Source organism: Phyllobates terribilis, unplaced genomic scaffold (genome assembly GCF_046119375.1).
Source record: "Phyllobates terribilis strain yellow unplaced genomic scaffold, ASM4611937v1 Scaffold_4__5_contigs__length_816908805, whole genome shotgun sequence".
NCBI classification, from domain to species: domain Eukaryota; kingdom Metazoa; phylum Chordata; class Amphibia; order Anura; family Dendrobatidae; genus Phyllobates; species Phyllobates terribilis.
Window position 1 is genome coordinate 705,834,139 of NW_027362764.1, and position 22,288 is coordinate 705,856,426.

General features: G+C 42.8%; 1 protein-coding gene across 1 annotated transcript; it reads left to right on the forward strand.

The window, feature by feature from the left end:
• The first annotated feature begins 21 nt into the window (after positions 1-21).
• On the forward strand, positions 22-22,018 carry PABPC1 (poly(A) binding protein cytoplasmic 1). Its single transcript, XM_073679630.1, has 16 exons — positions 22-401; positions 3,705-3,920; positions 10,789-10,982; positions 11,062-11,177; positions 12,431-12,570; positions 12,661-12,755; positions 17,298-17,435; positions 17,520-17,615; positions 17,767-18,036; positions 18,475-18,565; positions 18,722-18,832; positions 20,027-20,187; positions 20,972-21,056; positions 21,136-21,266; positions 21,346-21,443; positions 21,592-22,018. The coding sequence occupies exons 2-15, from the start codon at positions 3,728-3,730 to the stop codon at positions 21,436-21,438; spliced, it is 1,914 nt and encodes a 637-aa protein (XP_073535731.1). The 5' UTR covers positions 22-401; positions 3,705-3,727; the 3' UTR covers positions 21,439-21,443; positions 21,592-22,018.
• The last annotated feature ends 270 nt before the right edge of the window (positions 22,019-22,288 follow it).

A 22,288-nucleotide genomic window follows, 5' to 3' on the forward strand; every position in this document is an offset into this window, starting at 1 on the left:
AGCACGCCGTACGTCCATGCGCCCGTATAAATAGCGCGCCGACGGGCTGCGGCCTTTTCCCCTCTACCCCGGCTGTTAGTGCTGTGTGTGAGTGTGTGCTCCGGAGCCTGGCCTCGGCACACATTTCTTATTATTAAAAAAATATAAAAAATAAAAAAAAAGCACAAAATCCCTTCAAAAAACCCAGAAAAATCCCCCCGAGCTCCTCTTCTCCCCCCACGTTTTATTTTCTGTTGATTTTAACAAGAGAAGACGTTCCCGCCGCCGCCAGCTCTAAAGGATTTTAACGCTAGAGGAAAAAAAAACTACAAAAGAAAAAAAAAACTGAATAAGTAACGTGAAGTGAAGAGAAAAGCTGCTGCTGCCCGACCGAGGAGAGGACTGCCGGCACTGCGATACCGGTGAGCGGGGGACGGGGCAGCGGGCTGGGGCGCCATGTGCCGGGGCCGCCCGCACCCCCGAGGGCGCACAGCCCGGTACACGTGTATCTGCCGAGCACGGAAACCTGACACTGAGGCATGGGGGTCACTGGGCCAGTGTGTGGGGTCCCTGGGCCGGCATGTGGGGTCGGTGCTCTGAACGTTTGGGACATGGGGGTCCCCGGGCCGGCGTGTGGGATCAGTGGTCTGACCGTGTGTGGGTCCCTGGGCCGGTGGTTTGACCGTGTGAGGCATGGGGGTGGGGTCGGTGGTCTGACCCTGTGGGACATGGGGATCCCTGGGCTGGTGTGTCTAGTTGTGGGGTTGGTGGTCTGATCGTATGGGGGTCCTTGGCCAGCGTGTGGTGTCGGTGGTCTGACAGTGTGGGACATGGGGGGGGTCAGGGGTCTGACCTTGTGGGACATGGGGATCCCTGGGCTGGTGTCTAGTTGTGGGGTTGGTGGTCTGATCGTATGGGGGTCCTTGGGCTGGCTTATGGGGTCGGTGGTCTGACAGTGTGGGACATGTGGGGTCAGGGGTCTGACCGTGTGGGACATGGGGATCCCTGGGCTGGCGTATGGGATCGGTGGTCTGACCATGTGGGACATGGGGGTCTCCGGTCTAGCATGTGGTGTCGGTGGTCTGACCGTGTGTGTGGGGGGACATGGGGGTCTCCGGTCTAGCATGTGCGTGTGTCTCTGGTCGACCGTGTGGGACAAGGGGGTCTCTCAGCCGACGTGGGGTCGGTGGTTGACCATATGGGGGTCCCTGGGCCAGCATATGTGGTTGATGGTCTGACCGTTTGGGACATGGGGGTCCCTGGGCCGGTGGTCTGACCGTGTGGAACTTGAGGCTCCCCCAGGTCGGCGTGTGATAGTGTGGCACACTTCAAACATCTGCCATGTGGGTGCGTCATATGATTGCACATGTGGTCCTGCCTTCCTCCTAGTGAGTGCAGCCATTGGGCCCTGGTTTGCATTTATTCTGAACTCAGACTTTCCTTATGGGGTGGACATAAGACTGTTAGATCCCAATGTCCACTTTTGAGGTGGACCCAAGTGATGGGCCAGTGCTGAAACAGCCCAGAGTGATTCCATTTGCCCATTACTCTGTATCTGCCCAGTTTGTCGTCAGCCGTCTGATCACAGCTTGTGTTCTGCTCCGTTCTTGACTAGGTTGCCGATCTGTGCACTTGCCAGGAAGTCGGACCCCCACCTATAAATAAGTTAGCACTTATGCGGTGGGTCAGTGATAAATTGTTTATCACAGGACAACGCCTTTTAAGTTTAAGGTAGACAATCTGCTTGTCCTAGCCCTGCCAGTACTTCCGGAGCTAAGGACACATCTTCTGGTCTTGGGGTGAAGCAATCTCTGGTGTTTGCACTTCTATACTGCAGCGTTGCTTCATGTCTTTCAACTTGTGGCTTTCTAGGTTTTACACAGCTACTGCCCTAAACCTCTCGCTGTCGGTGCATGTTGGGTCTTCTGGTTTTGCAACAGCTGGGGAGCTACATGCTGGGCTATGTTACCATGATCAGGCTATAGCAGCACTTTGAACGCAGTGTTTTTTTGCTGCGACTGATCACGCAGGTAAATCTGCAGGTGTTCATTGAATACATGCAGAGTTACTGCACCCTATACGTTCTGTTGCGGAGTCCACAAGGCACTAGTAAATTTTCTATAAATGTAGTTATTTTCATCAGATATGGTTTATCCAGTAGATATGCCATAAATGTCTGATGTAAAGCCCACAGCTGGGACCCACGTCTATCTTAAATTGTGGTCCCCTGGTCGATGTCAGTGAAATGGTCGCAACTGTGTTAATGGCCCGAATTTTTTACTTAGGATTTGTTCAGTGCTCATTTTATAATTTTTTTTTTTTATATAGTAACAGCAAAATTAATGAGATTAATTTACACAATGCGTATTTCCTTGTATTTTTTGACCCATGGTTCATTTTAAAACCTCATGGCCATTTTTTCTGCGTTCTTGCTGCAATTTTCCCCATTGAGATCAATTCCCTATTGCATCAAAAACTCTTGTAGATTGTCTGGTCAATACCTGCATTTTTCATGCAGAATAAAACTGCATCAATAACTACATGTGAACATACCCAAACTTTGTCACTAAAACTTCCAGACTATCCAAGGATATAATCTTGTGGTTCAGTTAAGGGTCTCAGGCTCTGCTCACATCTGTTCTGCTGGATACAGTGCATGACATATGCCAGCTGTGAAAAGTAGTCCATGCAACCGCTGCCTTACCCATCAACTAATATTTTATCTGCTGCAGATGTGAACAGAGCCTAAGCTTATCTAACTCATAAATTCTCTGCTTGTCCCAAGATGTCGACTGCCTTTCCCAACGTTTGATTGTAGTCTGTGTTTGGTGACCAGGCTGTGAATGCATTGAGATCTGCAAAACATCCCATATACATGGAAGCATATTCTGAGTTTCATCTACTTGTTCCTTGCTGTTGGATGTAGTATACGTGGTGATTCTTTAAGGAAAGAAAGTTTGGCAAAACTTTTATGCCCCATTTATTCCAAAAAAAGGCAGTTTGTTTTTTTTGCCGTTTTGCTTGTAACACAGAAGGTGCGTCCTTCCAAATATTCCACATCCGTGTCGTGTCTGATATTACAAGAGGGAGGGATTATGACTCACGAGGTGTATCTTGTACATAAATCACCTTCGGCCGTCACCATCAGTTTTGTAATGAAGTTCAAGTTAATGTTTAACGTCAATTATATTAAGAGCATATGCTGTAATCTGACATTCAACCTCTGAGATTCTCCCAATTCTTGGTCCCCCAATTTTTGTACGAAAGATGTCTGCAGAATTTAGGTGTCAGTTACTTCTTGCTGTGCGATTACTATGAGTGAAGTCAGTGCAAAAGCCTGGTGGTCTGCATGGCTGAGATTCCTGCAGCAAAACCACATGTGGTTAACCAAGATATATTGTATATAAGAGCGGGAAAAGGTGCTTTACCTGTGCGGGTCCTAGCTCTTCCTAACTTCCACTATGCAAGCCTTGTGTGGTAAGGATTTATGGTAATCTCATCATTGGACCATTTCTCCTGCGCTATACTCAGTTGCACATTTGGGTGAGCACCTCTGATTTTTGCACTGACAGGTGCTTTTTATTGTTGCACCAGAGAAACTCTTGCTGAAATCCAATCAGTTGCAGAACTTTTGCCACGTGAGAATATACTGCAATTACTCAGATTTTAATTCTGAATGTGAAACATTGGAATTTTATTGACTTGTATTTTTATTTTTCCTACAGTTAAACCTTAAAAACCAGAAAACATGAATCCAAGTGCTCCCAGCTATCCCATGGCATCCCTGTACGTTGGGGACCTCCACCCCGATGTCACAGAGGCTATGCTGTATGAAAAGTTCAGTCCTGCGGGTCCCATTTTGTCAATCCGAGTATGCAGAGACATGATCACCCGTCGATCTCTTGGCTACGCTTATGTCAACTTCCAGCAGCCGGCCGATGGTAAGAGCTTTTCTTATGTGTTTATACATATGGTTTGCATGTTGTAAGTTACATGACCCTGAGCCTGGGACGATTTGTTTTTGCAGTCAGTAGTGAGGTTTGGTTTCAGGGAGGAGCGGCTGCCTCTCTATTGGGGCATCAACACTGCAGATTCCCATGGAAAACACCTTCCATTACCGTTCAGTCATAGTCTAAGGCTATGTGCCCACGATGCAGAAAATTTCTGCATCTCCCTGGCAGAAAAAACGCATGCAGATTGTGCATGCGTTTTTCCTGCCAAATACTTGCGGATTTGAAGCGTATTCACATGCGTTTCTGCATGTGGATTGACAAGTGCTTTCCAGTCGATTTTAGCATCACTTGGAAAGTGCTTGACAACTAGGTCACACTATATAAATCCATGCAACCTGCATGGATTTATATAGTGTGACCGTAAGAATGTTTAAAAATAAACCTGTACTTACCTTCCGATGGCCCGGCGTTTGTTGCTGCTTTATTTCCTGGCTGCCAGCTGATCGTGGGACACTGCACTGAAGGGCCTGCGGTCACATGACTGTGACGTCACCGCAGGTCCTTCAGTCCTGCCCGCAAGCACAGGGAAGGAGACCGGGGGCCGTCGGAAGGTGAATATAAACTTTATTTTTTATTTTATTCTTTTTTTTTACAGGTACAATGGTACCCAGGTCTGGATGAGAGTCTTCTCTCCTCCAGACTTGGGTACCATCCGCACATTGAAACGCATATAATCCGTGAGTACAAATGTACTGACACGGATTATGTGCGTCTCAATGCAAGTCAATGGCGGCGATTACGCTGCGCTTCCGCAAAATTAATGGACATGCTGCAGATTTTTGTATGCAGCATAAACGCTGCGGAAAAATCCGCAGCATGGGAATAGAACTTGCGGAATCCCCTTGGGGACCATGGGGGGCGGATTACCTAGCGTTTAACAAGCGTTTACGCTGCGGAAACTCCGCAGCATATATGCTTGAAAAACACTACATGGACACTTGGCCTTAAAGGACCTGTCACCATATACATTTTATTCCCACCGCTCTCCTGAGTATTTTTAAAGTTCTTTAAATCCACCTTATGGTTAGATTTAGGCCTTTTTTTTTTTTTTTTTTTCTTTGTCTTTTTAAAGAGGGTGTTCGTAGCATTCTCTGGGGTCATGTCTTTAGGCTACTCTAAGCAGATGGTGAAGACTAATGTGCAGCTGCCATATTATGCCAGGGCAGGGAAACCCAAATAGACGACCTGCGATGTAATAGAATGGCCATTATTGGTTGCTGATATTAAGGATAACTTTTCTTACTTCTAAAATATATTCTTTCATTATAGAAAGTGAAGCGTGGACAAATAACATGTTAAAGAGGTTTTCCACTGCTTTAGCATTAATTAGCTATACTTATGATAGGTCATCAATGTCTGATCGGTCGTGGTCTGGCACCCCCGCTGATCAGCTGTTGAGGTGACCCCCAGAAGAAGTGCTCACTTGTGGAGCTGGCAGTCTTGTGATAGGGGCCCCGCCGTAGGGTACTACACTTCCGCCTCCTATTGATTTGAATAGGATGTGGGTGTGCAGTACCAAGCCGCTACCAGAAGGCAACCAGCTCTGCAAGCAAGTACTTCCTGCCACCGATAACTGATTGGGCAGAGTACAACATCAGACACCCCTGCCGATCAGACATTGAGCTAACCTAAGGACAGCTCATCAATGCTAAAGTGGACAACCTCTTTAAGTGTTACATAAAGCACAACAATAAAAAGTGATCCCAATGGTCATCCTGCTCTGAAGGCACCGTCTCGCATAACGACGCACCAGCGATCCCGACAACGATGCGACCTGGCCGGTATCGCTGGTGCGTCGCTAAGTGATCGCTGGTGAGCTGTCAGGCAGGCTCACCAGCGATCAGGGGAGCTGCGACATCGTGGAAAGAATCTTTCCACGATGTCCTGCTCCTGGCTGGAGCAGCGATCAGGCTGGTACCCATGATAAACAGCGGGTTACTAGGGGCACACCCGCACTTAGTAACCCGCTGTTTATCATGGTTACCACTCTGCTACGGTGAGTGGGAGGTTACCGCTCACCGTAGCAGAGTGGTAACCATGATAAATAGCGGGTTACGAAGTGCGCGTGTGCCCCTAGTAACCCACTGTTTATCATGGTTACCAGCCTGATCGCTGCTCCCGCTGGTCACACACAGCTATGTGTGCTGACCAGCGGGAGGGCAACGACCAAAAAATGGTCCAGGACACTTTGCAGTGATCAGCGACCTCACAGCAGGGGCCTGATCGCTGCAAAGTGTCACACATAGCGACATCGCTGGTGAGGTCGCTGGTGAGTCACCAAAACCGTGACACAGCAGCGATCTCGCTATGTGAGACAGGGGCTTTTATCACGCCTTATGTTTGGTAGATGGGAAGCAGACAAGACTGCCAGCAGTGAACCAGGCAATTACGTCATACAAACTGAGATAAAAGCCCAGCAGAAGTCACTCATAACCTCTTTAGTAGTGCATTTCAGTTCGGGGAGCTGTCCCTTTTTTGGCATGCACCACTGTATTTATATCAACATTATTATTATAGCACCATTTATTCTATGGAGCTTTACATGTGAAAAGTGGTATACATAATAAAAGGCAAGTACAACATCTTTTGTGGCGAGAGTCACAAGTGACGCCATCCCCGATTCATTCATATAATAGTGCCGTGCACTAGTTGTCTACATACTTGCTATATTCTGATTATGTAAATACATTTTATTTTACTTATAGCACCTCAGTGCTTTAGACATCACTATCCCTGTTGGGGCTCACAATCGAAGTTCTGTGTCTGGTGTGTGGGAGGAAACTTGTGCAAACACTGGCAGACATACAAACTCCTTGCAGATGTTGTCCTTGGTGGCATTTGACCCGCAAGATCCCAGTGCAGCAAAGCAACAGTGCTAACCACTGAGTCATTGTATTGTGCTTTCATTAAGGTTGTCTGATAAACCTGTGTATGTGCAAACTCATCAGACACCTCTCAAGCTCCATTAGATTTGGGTTTCCACAAGTTAATATTTTATCATATTAGTATCTATTTTCCCTATTAGTATCGGTTTCCTTGGTTTCAGTCTATGATGTCTCGTTTGCTGCCCCTCTGAACCCCCAGGTGCTTCACAGAAGTTCATAATATAGACGTGAAAAAAAATCACAAATTTCTTTAGCCCCAAATTTTTTATTTTCACAAGGGTAACAGGAGAAAATTGACCTCTCAGTTTGTGCAATTTCTCCTGAGTACGCCAATACCCTGCATGTAATTGGTAACTACTTTTGAGGCACAGTGCAAAGGTCAGAAAGGAAGGAGCACCATATTATAGTACAGATTTTACGGTTGTGGTTTTAGGGTGCCATGACCCACTGGAAGAGCCCCTGAGGTGCCATAAAAGCAATTCCCCCATAAATTACCCCATTTTACAAACTACACCTCTCAATGAACTCATCTAGGGGTGCAGTGATCAAACGGACACCACAGGTGAATCGCAGAATTTTATTCCATTGGGCAGTGAGGAAAAAATTACATTTTTACCACAAAAATTGTTTTAGCCCCAGATTTGACATTTTCACACTGGATAATGGATAAAAGTGGCACCAAAATTTATCCCATAATTTCTGCTGAATGTAGCAATACCTCATATGTGGCTGTCCAGTACTGCTTAGCCGCACCGCAACACTCGGGAGGGATGGAGTGCTATTTGCCTCCTGGAGCCCAGATTTTCCTAGAATAGTTTGTGTACCCCATATACGGAGCCCCTAAATGCTAGAAGACCCAAATCCCCCCTCAAGTCCCTATTTTGGAAATTATACCCCTGCCAAACATGTGGACACTAAATGTGGTTTGGACATACTCAGAAGGGAGGGGGGATTTGGATTTGGGAACTCTGAGTTTGCTGAATTTCTTTTGGGGGTGAGGAGCCATTTGCCTTTTCCAGAGCCTTTGTACTACCTGGAACATGGAAACCCCCTATATTTACATTAACACATGACAGACCTGAGTGGGGGCTTATGTGAAGCTTTTATTGGGAACATTTTACATAACATTTTAGATCACATTTATCCAGTGCTCTATGCTGAGCACTTACTTCGAGGTTTCCATCTAAATCTCCAAATGACTTGATTCAGATGAAACCCTGGAGGGATCCATTCACTATAATGAGATGAGGCAGCAGAGTTACTCTGGACTCCGTCTGGCCTATGTTCAGCGTTATCCTTTTCAGAGGTGCACAAACCTGTGGCTGACCACCACAATTAAACCACTGTGCTTTTATTTACGCCTAAAAAGATGGACACCGCCTGATCATAGGTCAGACAGCAACCACGGTGCCTCCATCTGTCTCATTACAGGGAGTCTTCCACCAGTGGTTTCATCTGAATCACGTATTTCAGAGATTTATATGGAAACCACGGTGTAAGCGCTCGGCGCAGAGCGCAGGATAAATGTGCGCTGAGCCTTACTGCGATCTTTGGGAGGCAGAATAAACAAATCAGCAGCAGGTGAAGAATTGGTTTTATTTATTTTTTTACGCTGTTCGTCATGCTGTATAAGTGATTAGACGACTTTATTCTTCGGGTCAGTGCGATTACAGCGATGCCAGATTCATATCAGGTTTTTATGATTGACAGCTGTCACTCACTAAAAGACGCTTTTTTTTTGCAAAAACTAATGTTTGCATCGCCATATTTAAAGAGCTATAATTTTTCCATATTTCGGCCGACAGTAAAGTGACGGCTTGTTTTTTGCAGGACGAGTTGACGTTTTTATTGGTACCACTTTTGGCCAAATTACATTTTTTGATCGCCTTCTATTCCGATTTTTGGGAGGCTGGATGAACAAAAAACAACAATTCAGGATTTTTTTTTGTTACTTGTGTGGTAAAATTGATAAGGCATCTTTATTCTTTGGGTCAGTACGTTTACAGCGGTACCACATTTATGCAATTTTGTTTTTGTGCTTTTACATATTTTTTTTCTATAAAAGTTTTATCTTTGCATCACTTTATTCTGAGCGCTGTAACTTTTAATTTTTCGGATGATGGAGCTGTATAGCGGCTTGATTTTTGTGGGACAAGATGACGTTTGCAGCGGTACCATTTTTATTTACATTGGTCTTTTTGATTGCGTTTTATTCCACTTTTTTCCAGCGGTATGATGAAGTCATAGTTTCTCATGTTTTTTTTTTTTTTACTGTTCACTGAAAGGGTTAACCAGTGTGACACAATTTTATAGATCGGGTCGTTCCCAACACGGCGATACCAAATATGCATACTTTTTTTTTTTTACCCATAAATCTGTATTTATTAGTGTAATATTATTATTTTTTTTTTTTTAGATTTTTAAAATTAATTTTTTTTTTACTTAGTCCCACTATGGGACTTTCACTTTTTTACTTTTTTCATAGGTATAATGTATTGCAATGCACTAGCATGGCAATACATTATACCTATATTGAAAGCTCCTGAGACTGTGCTGTGCATTGGTCTCAGGAGCTTTCCGTAGCTTGGTAACCTAGGGGTCATCATGACTACCCCTGGTCACCATGGCAACAGTCGGGCCCCCGCGATGATGTGACGGGGGTGCCAACCTGAAGGCAGAGGGAGCTCCCAGCCCTCTGCCTGCCTCCTGAATGCTGCGATCGTGCTTGATCGCAGTATTCAGGGGGTTAACAGCCAGGTGCGGTGCTGCCCTGCTCCTGGCTGTTTAGTGCCACAGCTCAGCCACTGGCAGCGCTGAGCTCCGGCACTGATGGAGCAGCAGACGCTGAAATTTCAGCGTCTCCCACTCCATCATGCTGTGATCTGATCAGTCTGACTGACCGATCGCAGTGATCTGGGTGCAGGGACAGATGGCATGGGTCCCTGCACCGCTTCTCGTGTCGCTCAGCTGTCACGGACAGCTGTCGGCACTGAACTGGCACACCGTGTTTACACACTATGCCAGACACTGCACGGCAAGGAGCAGTAACTTACCCTGCAGTGTTTGTCATTGAGCGTTATGGGGTTAAAGCAAATTCATGTATCTTGTTCTTAGCCCTGATGCGGCTGGTGTACATTCTTACATGCAGGTATGGCTGTGTAAGCCATTTAAATTTCCCTTCAATCTATAAAACAAAAATTTAGGATTCAAATTCAGTTAGTGAAAAAAAATGTTCATATTAATAGGATACAGCCATTCTAGAATGTACTCCAGCCTCATCAGGTCCAAGATGTACCTTAAAAATACCACTGCAGCGTCTTTTATTTTGATGCTTCAAATCGAAGTCCCCTGTGTTATACTCCTTCCGGCAACGTAATCTCCCTTCGGTCTCCTGCAGTTTGTCACCTGCCGGCTGCTCCAGGGTTTCTTGGTGAAGCTGGAAGTCACAACTCTACAAGTCTGAGCACCTTGTTCTGGCTCCCATAGACTTGCATTGAGAGCTTGTGATGTAACCCCTGACTTCTGGCCAGTCAGAAGCTACGGTCACGAGATGGCGCTGCGGGATCGGATGGCGAGTATTGGCGCTCGTGCAAATCTTCCCTTCAACCAATTGGGTGTGTACCACTGAAGTTCTGTGGTACCCCCCCAGTTCTTAAAGGGAAAAGCTTGTGCCATTATTACAGGGGGCACATAACTTTTGAAGGAAAACATGTTTCAGAGTAGGAGGAGGAAAACCAATTAAAGGAGGTACTTGGCTTAAATTAAAAAATTCAAAACTTTTTTTTTAAAGCAAATCTTAAAACTGATAACACCTTATCCATAAGAGTTTACAGCTTATAGCAATAAAATCCATTCAGTAACTGTACATCGTTGACTTGATGCTGATTTTCTTTCCTTTCCCCGTGCACCAGCTGAACGAGCTCTGGATACCATGAACTTTGATGTCATTAAGGGCAAGCCTGTTCGCATTATGTGGTCTCAACGCGACCCATCTCTGCGCAAGAGCGGTGTTGGCAACATCTTCATCAAAAACCTCGACAAATCCATTGATAACAAAGCCCTGTACGATACTTTTTCCGCCTTCGGCAACATCCTGTCATGCAAGGTAATCACGGCTAGATATGTCTTTTTAGAGGTTTTGCGATGGATTGTCACTTTATAACTGATTTTATATGATCTTACAGGTAGTTTGTGATGAAAATGGATCTAAGGGATATGGATTTGTACACTTTGAGACCCAAGAAGCTGCAGAAAGGGCTATTGACAAGATGAACGGCATGCTTTTAAATGACCGCAAAGTGTATGTATTCCCTGAAAATGCAGTAAAGTAATGCGGTCTTCAAAACACCACAGACCCCCTCCCCTATCCATATACATTCGTGCATTTTTTTTTTTTTTTGGAAATGTGATAAGTCATCTCATGTGAGCTACTTGGTACGTTGCCAAGCTGATTGCACTAGCAGCTCCATTCTCATAAAGATTGTTGGAGGCAGCTAATTTAACCCTTTAAGGACCTGGGCATTTTTTCATTTTTACGCCTTTGTTTTCCCTTTTTTTTGTCCCATTCCAAGAGCACTAACTTTTATTTTTGCCGAGATAATGGTAAAATTAAGTGGTGGTCAAAACTACACTTGTGCTACGAAAACAAACCTTCATAAGACTAGAATGGCTTAATTTTTTTTTTATACAGCAGGTTAAAATAAAAACGCACAATGCTGTGTTTTTTTTATTAATTCTATATTGTGTTCATTGATATACAGATGACATGGCAGCAGGATTCTACAAGGCAGCACAATTACTGACAAGCCAAACTCATGTTTTTTGGGGGTTTTTAGTGGTCCAAAAAAAAAATTCAGAATCTTGTTTTGGCATTTTGAGACCTGTAACTTTATTTTTTCATGCGTGGAGCTGGATAAGTGTTTGGTTTTTGCATGCTGAGCTGTGGTTTTTATCTATACCATTTAGGCACAAACCACATTTTGTTCACCTTTCAATGTAATTTTATTTAGTGTGCAGCAACGAAAAAAATTGTTTTTCATTTTTTACTTCAACTTTTACATTACAGCTAAGCTATTTTTTAATTGCAGTTTTTCAGAATCTACTAAACCAAATGGTTATTTTTTTTTTCAAGCTTATTGAAAGAGGGAGTGATTTAAAATTGTATATTTTTTACAATAATTTTAACCTTTATATACTTTTAGTCCCTTTTAAGGGAATTAAACCTTCGAGCATTCGATCTTGTACTATAGTTCTATGAAGCTCAGCCTGTGCCCATCTGGGCAATCATGGGGGTCCCAACTATTTAAAATACTGCTGTCAATCACTTGAGTGCAGCATCTAAATGATTAACAGCAGTGATAGGAGAAAGCTCTGGCCGCTGCTATTAAAGCAGATGCAGAGTATGTAACACTGCCAACACCAGATGCGTATCATTCAGGCACAGCTTCTGTGATGAAAATAGGATTATAAGGTTTAGGGTCTCTAAAATGAGCCTGGAAGTTTGTACTTTGTTCAGTTGACAATTTTTATAACTTTTTTTTTTTTTCAATAAAGATTTGTTGGTCGTTTCAAGTCCCGTAAAGAACGAGAAGCTGAACTTGGAGCAAGAGCTAAAGAGTTCACTAATGTTTACATCAAGAACTTTGGAGAAGACATGGATGATGAACGGCTCAAAGAAATGTTTGGCAAATATGGTAAAGATCTTCTACATTTGTCAACTTTCTACAGTCTGCAACTCGCCTGAACGACTTGTTACTTAAGCTACTTTTATTCCTTATTTTCAGGACCAGCGCTTAGTGTTAAAGTCATGACTGATGAAAGTGGGAAGTCTAAGGGATTCGGCTTTGTCAGCTTTGAGAGACACGAGGATGCACAAAAAGTAAGTTGAAACAAACAAAAAAAATCTCTTTAGATCATGCATTTTTTTAAACACTTCATTTGATCCAAATGTGTAAAGGGGTATTGCCATCTCTAAGATCCTTTTCCAGTATGTAGTAGGTGCAATAATAGCAAATGCCTCCAATTAGAAATGTAGTATAGTTCTTCTGATTTGCTATGTTGCTTACCCCATGTGCAGGGCATTGCAGTAGTTTGGATATCCATGGTTACGAACACTGTCAGTGGGCATAACTATGGATACCTGAGCTGTGGCAATGCCCTGCACATGGGTTAAGTGACATAAAAATGTATGGCTCGTCTGATTTGATAGTTAAAGGTATTTGCTAATATATTACACCTACTACATATTGGAATAGGATCTTGGAGATGAGAATGCCATTTTAAGTGCAAATAGCTAATTCACTTAACCAAAAGTATGCAGCCTAAGTGACCATGGGTTCTGGAACACCCTTGGTTTTAAATTGGAACTCTCCATTAATGTAAACCAGCAGATGGCACAGGACACCTCCTCCCGCCAGCTGTGGCTCCCAGAGCTGGGATATTAAACATTTATAGCCTATCCCGTGCATATGCCATAAGTGTTTTAAGATGAGAACCCTTTTAAAGAAAACCAATCACCTCCTGGGAAACTTCAAAGTAAAAGACTAGATATATAAACTGTCTCCTATATATAATTGGTGAAGGGTTTTAAGTTTTCCTAATTTAGTGATAATGGCTCAGGCCCTTTAACACAACTCTGGGCTTTCCAGTGGATCATTATTTTGACAGCTGAAACTTCCTACTTCTTAGCTGGGAGATACCACTGTGGGAAGGGGGTGGCAAGGCTGTGATATTTCAGCTGATCACTGATGTATATTCCTTCTGGATGTACCTTGTATATAGCAATGTAAGATGGGTCCTGGTGTATTATGGAGGAGGGTAAAGGCATTGTTGTAGATTCTGCAGCCTTTACACAGTTGGTATCTCCCAGAGCAGAAGAGAAACTTGCCAGACTGAGCTCATTTTTGAAAAATGAAACTAAAACCTGTGTCCCTGTAATAATAAGGAAGCATCTGCTTTATTAACCATACGTCCATCGGCTGATCACCTTCTCCTGCATTATTATGCCTTCAGGTACTGAGATTACGTGCGGGTAATATTAATATCTTGCTATTGGTTGATGTAACAAGGTGCCATAATTGGGGCATTTATCACCTTTATTGCACTGGTATCCTGTAGATCCTGCTGAGGATTAATGCTGTGAGCAGATTTTGGTGGCTGATCTGCATTGTTTTTAGCAGTTTGTATTGTGCTTGGGTCTTTCTGTGGTAGTGGCTCGTCTGTGTATATATTTTGCAAGGGAAAAGTGTTTATACAATTTTTTTTTCCAGTTTTCTTATAAAAGACCTAAATCCTATTTAAGCCAAAAAAATAAAGGGACCATCCACACTTGTCACTTCCCTACCAGGAGCTGGGTGTCTTGAGTCTACTCTTCTTATCCATATAGCTGGCCCTTAGTGAACCCATCCTCCCATCGACCCTTTACATTTACAATAAGCTAAATATATGGGTCTTTGTGTGTGCAAAAGTATTCAACCTTAGGATAGTAACTTGTTCTGCGGTAAGCATACTTGTATCATTTCTACCCATTTTTCATGTAGAAATGGACTAGATGGTGCCCATGCAGTATTTATTCAGTCCCCCTTACCCTCTTTATGCATACTTTTTTTTTTTTTTTACTAAAATCTTTTTTTTTTTCCTCCAAAGCCAATGTCATTTTTAAATGACACCAATCTACCAAGTTACATTAATAAAAACCAAATTGATTAGAATGTTAGCGTTGGAAGGGACCTCCGGGGTCATCTGGTCCAACCCCCTGCTCAAAGCAGGATTCACTAAACCATCTCACAGATGTCTGTCCAGCCTCTGAAGACTTCCATTGAAGGAGAACTCGCCACCTCTTTTGGCCGCCTGTTCCTCTCATTGATCACCCTCACTGTCAAAAAGTGTCTTCTAATATCTAATCTGTATAGTCTCCCTTTCGGTTTCATCCCATTGCTTTTGTTCGTTCTTTGTGCAAATGAGAATAAGGATGATCCCTCTACACTGTGACATCCCTTCAGATATTTGTAGACAGCTATTAAGTCTCCTCTGTCTTTTCTTTTGCTAGCTAAACATTCCCAGATCCTTTACCTGTTCCTCATAGGACATTGTAGACGGGTCACCATTCTGGTAGCTCTTCTTTGAACTTGCTCCCTAACTCCTTGCTTCCAGAACTCTCCCTAATGTCCCCCATCACCACACATAGTGCCTGGTTTTTAGAAAGTGTCTCAAACCACTGGGTTGTGAGATAAAACAAAACTTTCAGTGTGAGATCGCTTTTTGCACTAACACCAGCTCTGCTACATCGTGCACTAACCAGGGACTGAACAGGAACATCCTCAGAACAGTTGCCGCTCAGACAAGGCTTTCTAAAGTTGGCAGTCAGCAGCCTTGTGTTCAAGCAAGGAGTGAGATACTTTAATAACCTGTCTTTACGGGTCCATTCACCAAAGACCATAACTTGGGGCTGCCCACTTATCATTCTCAGGCTACAGTTCTTATTTAATAAATAACTACATTAAGAGGAGACTCCTGTATCCAGTGAGAAGGAATCTGTCCTGGTGTGGAGTAGGATGTGATATACCCATTTGGATGGGGTAACTTTCCATTTTGCCCTCCAGTAATCCCAGGATACAGGTTTAGGATTTGAGTATAGCTCATATCTTTAAGGAAAAGCTCAGACTTGGGTACATTTCTGGAATGGAATTATCCCTACAATAAACATCATGTGCTTTAAATTACCATCTTGTATGTTGCATCTGAGGCATATAAATGGGTCTGAGCCTCTGTGCTCCACAGTAACCCCTTCAGGACAAGGCAATTTTTTATTTTTTTTGTGCCTTTTTATTCCTAAAGCCATAACTGCTTTATTTTGGTGGTTGACACTGTATGAGGGCTTATTTTTTGCGAGGTGAGTTGTAGCTTTAAATGACATTAATTTTACCGTACAATGTACTGGATAAGGGGAAAACATTCAGGGGCAGGGAAACTATGAAAAGTATGCAGTTCTGAAATGATCACACCGATGTCTAAATTTTTTTTTTTGCAATGAAAAATTAAGAAATTTGTTTAAAAAAAACACAACTAGAATATTTTGATGCATACGACGTTTTTTTTCCTTTTTTTGTTGGGAAATTGGAAAATGCAATTCTAGCGTTTTGTCATTGCGGCATTCACTACATGGGTTAATTTTTATCTTTTGATCACTTTTACAGACAGACATACCAAATGTTTTTTTTCTAAAATTTGTTTATTTTTAATGAGAGGGGATTCTCATTTTTATTTTTAAAAACTTACTAATTTATTTTAGTCCCCTTAGGAGGGGATTTAAACCTGCGATCATCTGCTTGGACTTTATACTGCAATGCTTCAGAGAACACAGTTGTCATGTTGCAAGGGGTGATGTCAGTCGGCACATGCTTGCCCCGGATGGGATGTCGTTTGCCGCTGAGACTGTAAGCAGCATCTAAATGGCTGATAACCGTAGCCAGCGCTCTTCTCCGGCAGTGGCTGTAGGGCAGATGCCAGCTATTTAATATAGCTGGCATCAGCAGTGTGTGGCGCTCCTAAGCCGCATGGCTCTGCACAGTGCAGGGCATACAGTTAAGCCCATAAGTTTGGTATTAAGATTCTTTTCCTGTAACACTACGTCTCAGGTTTATGGGTTTCAAGAAACTATATATATATATATATATATATATATATATATTTTATTTATAATTTATTTATTTTTCTAACAATGATTAAATGGAAACTGCAGGTTTTTCGAACCCAAAGTAATGCAATCACAGTAAAGTCCCTGTGATTATGACTTCCATACCTCTATAGTACAAATCTGTGCCGCTTTTGTACATGAGCTCGCAGGTTGAGTGGGTTGTTCTGCACTTTCCTCCTCCTCCTGATGCTAATGATTGACAGGTCACTCTGTTCTGTGATCACGGTCGACATCTTGCGCGGGTACTCATTCTGTGGGCGGTACGTGTGCAGTAACTTCCTAAGGTTTCGAAAGCTGGAATATTTATCTGCATATGTACGGAGTCAATCCTGGAAATGTCTGTCGGGGGACCAGGTCACAGAGATGCGACCTGTTGAGCACTGGCTGGTGGCCGGCGCTGGGAGGAGAACGAGGCCTGACACAGGCACGTGTAGAACAAGGCCCTGCACTTACGAGCTCACTTACTTACAATTCATATATGGGTTCAAAGACAACAGACAGATTTGTAATATAAAGGTATGGAAGTAATCATTATAGGTACTTTACTGTGTTGTCTCTTTAGGGTCTAAAACCTTGTTACTTTCGTTTTTTACATTTTTGTGCTTGTAGGTTGCTGTATGTATATGAGAAGTCAATAATTTCTTCTGTTTTTTTTGTTTTGTTCTGCATTTTCTCAGCTTTTATGTTCTATTTGAGTCGCTCAATACAAATTTTTTTTCTTTTAAGGCTGTGGATGACATGAATGGGAAAGACATGAATGGTAAGGCAATTTATGTTGGAAGAGCCCAGAAGAAAGTCGAGAGACAAACTGAGCTCAAGAGGAAATTTGAACAAATGAAACAAGATCGAATCACCAGATATCAGGTGAGCGACTTCACTTATAGTTTTGTCTAATAAATGTTTACAGGGTTAATTTGCAATGTTTATTAATCAATATTTTATTTATAGGGCGTCAATCTCTACGTGAAAAATCTTGATGATGGAATTGATGATGAAAGGTTAAGAAAAGAATTCTCCCCTTTCGGTACCATCACCAGTGCTAAGGTGGGCTTTACTACACATCCTTATGTACCGTATGTTGTCATTTTTATTTCTGGTCATGTCACTAAAGTAAAATTCATATTTTTCTGGAACTGGGGGATTGCTAATCAATTTTTCTTAACTCAATTTTAAAGTATTTTGTTTGATATTACAGGTCATGATGGAAGGTGGACGCAGCAAAGGGTTCGGCTTTGTCTGTTTCTCCTCCCCAGAAGAGGCAACCAAAGCTGTAACAGAAATGAATGGAAGGATTGTAGCCACCAAGCCATTGTATGTTGCCTTGGCACAACGCAAGGAGGAACGTCAAGCGCATCTGACCAACCAGTACATGCAGAGAATGGCCAGTGTCAGGGCTGTGCCCAACCCAGTCATCAATCCTTATCAGCCACCACCATCCAGCTACTTCATGGCAGCCATTCCACCGGTATGTTAACACCACACAACACATAAAAGGGCTGAGATAAAAGCTAATTGGCAAATATAAAACAAAATAACTTTTTACCAAAACTGCATGGATCCCCTATATTACTGTGCTGATACCTAAAGCTAGGCTTTTACAGTCAGGATGCTTTTCTCCTCAATGTGTCGGCACGTGACCTGTTCTGTGATGAAATGGCTAGATGATTCAGGGGATAAATTAAGCAATCCCACTTAACTGTGAAGGAGGGGACTGATCCAAGCAGCTAGCCCCTTCATACAGGTCACGGACGCTGGGAGCAAAAGTGGAGCCATTGGGAAATCCTACAATCTATGCTGTCTAACGTAGATTAAATGATTACATTTGCTAAGCATCGCCTTACATCAGACAGCCCCTTTTAATCCAGTAACCTGTGGAAGGATAAATACCTGTTTTCTCTTTTAGGCTCAAAATCGTGCTGCATACTACCCAGCTGGACAAATTGCTCAGCTTCGACCCAATCCCCGTTGGACGACACCAGGAGCTAGGCCTCACCGTAAGTAAAGTTTTTAGTTTTTCATAGTAAATATTGCCGTTTCATAATGTCTACGATGCAGTTATGGTGGCATAATCTTGAAATGAATTTGGTCAGGTCTTTGCTTTAGGTTAATGTTTCTTGGGTAACCTGAATTATCCATTTCCTATCCTGCAGCATTCCAGAATATGCCAGGAGCCATCAGACCTGCGGCTCCAAGACCACCAGCATTCAGCACGATGAGGCCAGCATCTTCAGTCCCACGTGTTGTATCAGCTCAGCGTGTTGGTAAGTGCTCGTCTGTCCATATCTTTCTGTAGAGAGTCTTGACACAAAGCTCACTTTTTTTATAGCTTTTGAGTGAATTGTAATCATAAAATTATCTGGAATTGCTCTCTAAGCTGGTGTCACACAGACTTTAACTGCCAAAGTATTGACCATGATGACCCGATCTGCTGTGCTCTAATCTGGACCCAGCAGCCTCGTAAGCATGGTGCTGTTACGTTCGGGTCAGTAGACCTGCAACTTGTACTCCTATTGTGAAAGTTGGATGTGTAAAACTGCATTAGGCTGGGGTCACACGAGCGTAGATCCTCTTGCAACAGTATTGTATCGATTTATCAAAATGACACACTGATCAGAATTTTGAGCAAAGTGTCAACTTTGTGTGATAGTCTCGCCTAAGATGATCAGGAACACTGTTGAGAAGATGGAGAACTTGATTTTTCCCATCTTCTCCATTGTCTGAGTCCATGAATTTCGGACTGCAACCATTTACTGCACTCGTCCGTTTTATACGCTCGTGTGAGCGAGCCCTTAAATGATCTGTGTAGACCATCTGATTTCCTACTGTCAGGTGTAAATTTCAACAGTAGTTGTAGTTGGTGTTGCCTAAAATAAAAAACCTGAACAGATTTGCTTTGCATAAAATGTCAAACGCCAGAGTAGCCGTGATGGGTCATAGAGACCTTTATCAATTGGCTCTAGGTTGTGCTGCGACTCAAATCCTAAACACCAGAAATTCTCTTGTATCAGGGAGACGCTGAAAATATAGCTCGTCTGCTCTGTCCGCTCGGTGACAAGTAGTTAAAAGGAGCACCAGGCACCGTTGTGATTTAATTTTTAAAAGCAATATTTAAATCACAAAGTTGGCAGTGGCTAGTTTGGTGGGCTCCTGGCAGGGGCCGGGTTTGGGGGGGGGCTCTTGTTGACTATTTAGCTAGGGCAATCTGCACAAGATTAGCTTCTGGTCTTGCAACATCTGTTAAACAAAACAGCTGGTCTGCTGCACACCAGACTCTTAAGTGAAAAGTCCCATGAGAGGCTGGAAAAATTGCTGAATTACTATGTAATTTTTTTAAAACTTACAGGTTTGAAAGGGAGAAAAAAACAAGCTTTTATGAACTGGTATCAATTACTAACATTATAATTTTTAACTGACCTGCAATATTTAAGTTTATAACTCTAATTTTCCTTTTACAGCTAACACGTCCACCCAAACAATGGGACCACGGCCAACAGCCGCAGCTGCAGCAGCCGCCGCCACTTCCGCGGTGCGCTCTGTTCCACAGTATAAATACGCTTCTGGTGTTCGTAATCCTCAGCAGCACCTTAATGCTCAGCCACAAGTTGCTATGCAGCAGGTAAGCAATTGGTTCATAGATAGTCTAAGGGCCCCGTACATAATAGACTTGAGTCAGGTGATCTTGCTGATATAGACAGTGTAATGTGCATGGGGTTGCCAGCCGACTGATGGTTGGGAGAGATGTTGATGGCACATGTCCATTTTCAGACTGCTGATCAAATTTTGTGCTGCCGGCTGATGTCAGTTGGTGGCTTTCTCATAAACACGAGTGATCCTGTGTATGGTAGTGTTGGTAAAGATAACATTGTTCGGTCAACTATCTTGTGTATGACCAGCTTAACAGGGTTCAAGTCATTGTGACTGCAATTTTGTGAATCTTCAGTGCATGCTGTAATTCTTCAGCACTAGGAGCAGGCGGTCATGTGACTGCAGGTATGCGATTTTCATACTTCCGGACACATTCAGACTAGGTGTCTGGTTTCTCTCAATTTGCATTTATTGAGAGAGGCTGCACATGTCTAGTCTACCCATGATCCATGGTATGTAAATAACTTGCTTGCGGTCACGTGCCCAAGCTACTGGCACCAGCATTGGAGAAACCTGACGTGGTGCACAAGACTACAGACTTGAACTCCAAGGTTGGACAACCTCTTTAAGACCCAGGTTTGTGAAGTCTAATTTATATGGGAGTGACTTGAGACTTTGTTGACAACTGATGACTTCAGGGTTTTGTGAAGAATTTTTATTTCATTCAATCTTAAAACTACACAAAGTTTAAGTAGGTGTTGCAGCTGATTACTGTATTAATGAGTTTCCTAATAAGCTTGATGTTTGCTTTGCAGCCTGCTGTCCATGTGCAAGGACAAGAGCCCCTGACTGCCTCTATGCTGGCCTCTGCTCCACCGCAGGAACAGAAACAAATGCTCGGTATGTAAAGCTCTTCCTTAATGCCATCTTGCACACATGACGAAAGATCATAAAGTTTGACTTTATTTTTTTTTTTTAGGTGAGCGCCTCTTCCCTCTCATTCAAGCCATGCACCCAACACTTGCTGGTAAAATCACAGGAATGTTGCTGGAGATTGATAATTCTGAGCTTCTTCACATGCTTGAGTCACCAGAGTCTCTCCGCTCCAAGGTATTTGCAGTGTAGTGAAAACTTTTAAGTGCATTACATCTATGGTGGTTTGGTGTAAACATGAGGCTTCATATTTTAGGTTGATGAAGCTGTTGCTGTACTGCAAGCCCATCAGGCCAAGGAAGCTGCACAGAAGGCCGTCAACAACCCTGCTGGAGTGGCAGCCGTGTAACGCATGTAAGTTGTTTTCCTTTTATATAGGGCTTAAATCCTATGCTGCTGTCAAACTATCCCATTCCATCCATCTCAGTTTTGTAGTCTACTGTATCTTAGTACTATAGTTATTAAATCATGGTGTGCTAATTTTTTTTTCTTGCTCTTACAGACTATGGGAACGGTCAAGAACTTCACTTCATCTAAGAAAAATATCAAAACATGGAAAATCTTAAATTTCTGAAAAACACTGCAAAAACATAAAATCAAATAAAAAAGGAAAGGAAACTACAATGCTTACGTACCAACAAATGCCAGGTCTGGCATATCATTGCTGGTCCTAGATGTTATAAAAAAAAAATACAAAAAAATAGTAAAATACAAAAACAAATGGAATTGTTTTTTTTTTTAAGACCCGGGGAAAGGCATTTTGGAAACAGTACGAGAAGTTAAGCATTCCTTTCTTTGATTTTGTAATTCTTTATTGTTGAAAAACCCAGAATTTCGCCACCGTTGATATTTTGTGGGAAAGATAGCTGGGCAAAAAAATAATTTGGATTATAAAATTCTTGCTTTAATAAAATTTACTTAAAACATTGCATGGTTTTGTCATTTCAGAACTATTCCAATTGGTTTTCAGATTTGAGTTGCAGATTTTTTTTCTTTTGTTTTTTCCTGCTGATTTGTGGCTGGTGTTTTCAAAACCCCATGCACATTCATAGTGCTGGGGAACACTGCCAAGGGACAAGAAAGCTCATAGATTTTCCAACTAGACCAAAATATTTCTGATTTATAGGAATCCTGAACATGGATGAAGGGGAAACCTGGTAATGATGGGAGCAAGGATTCACTAACAAGACAGGTCTCAG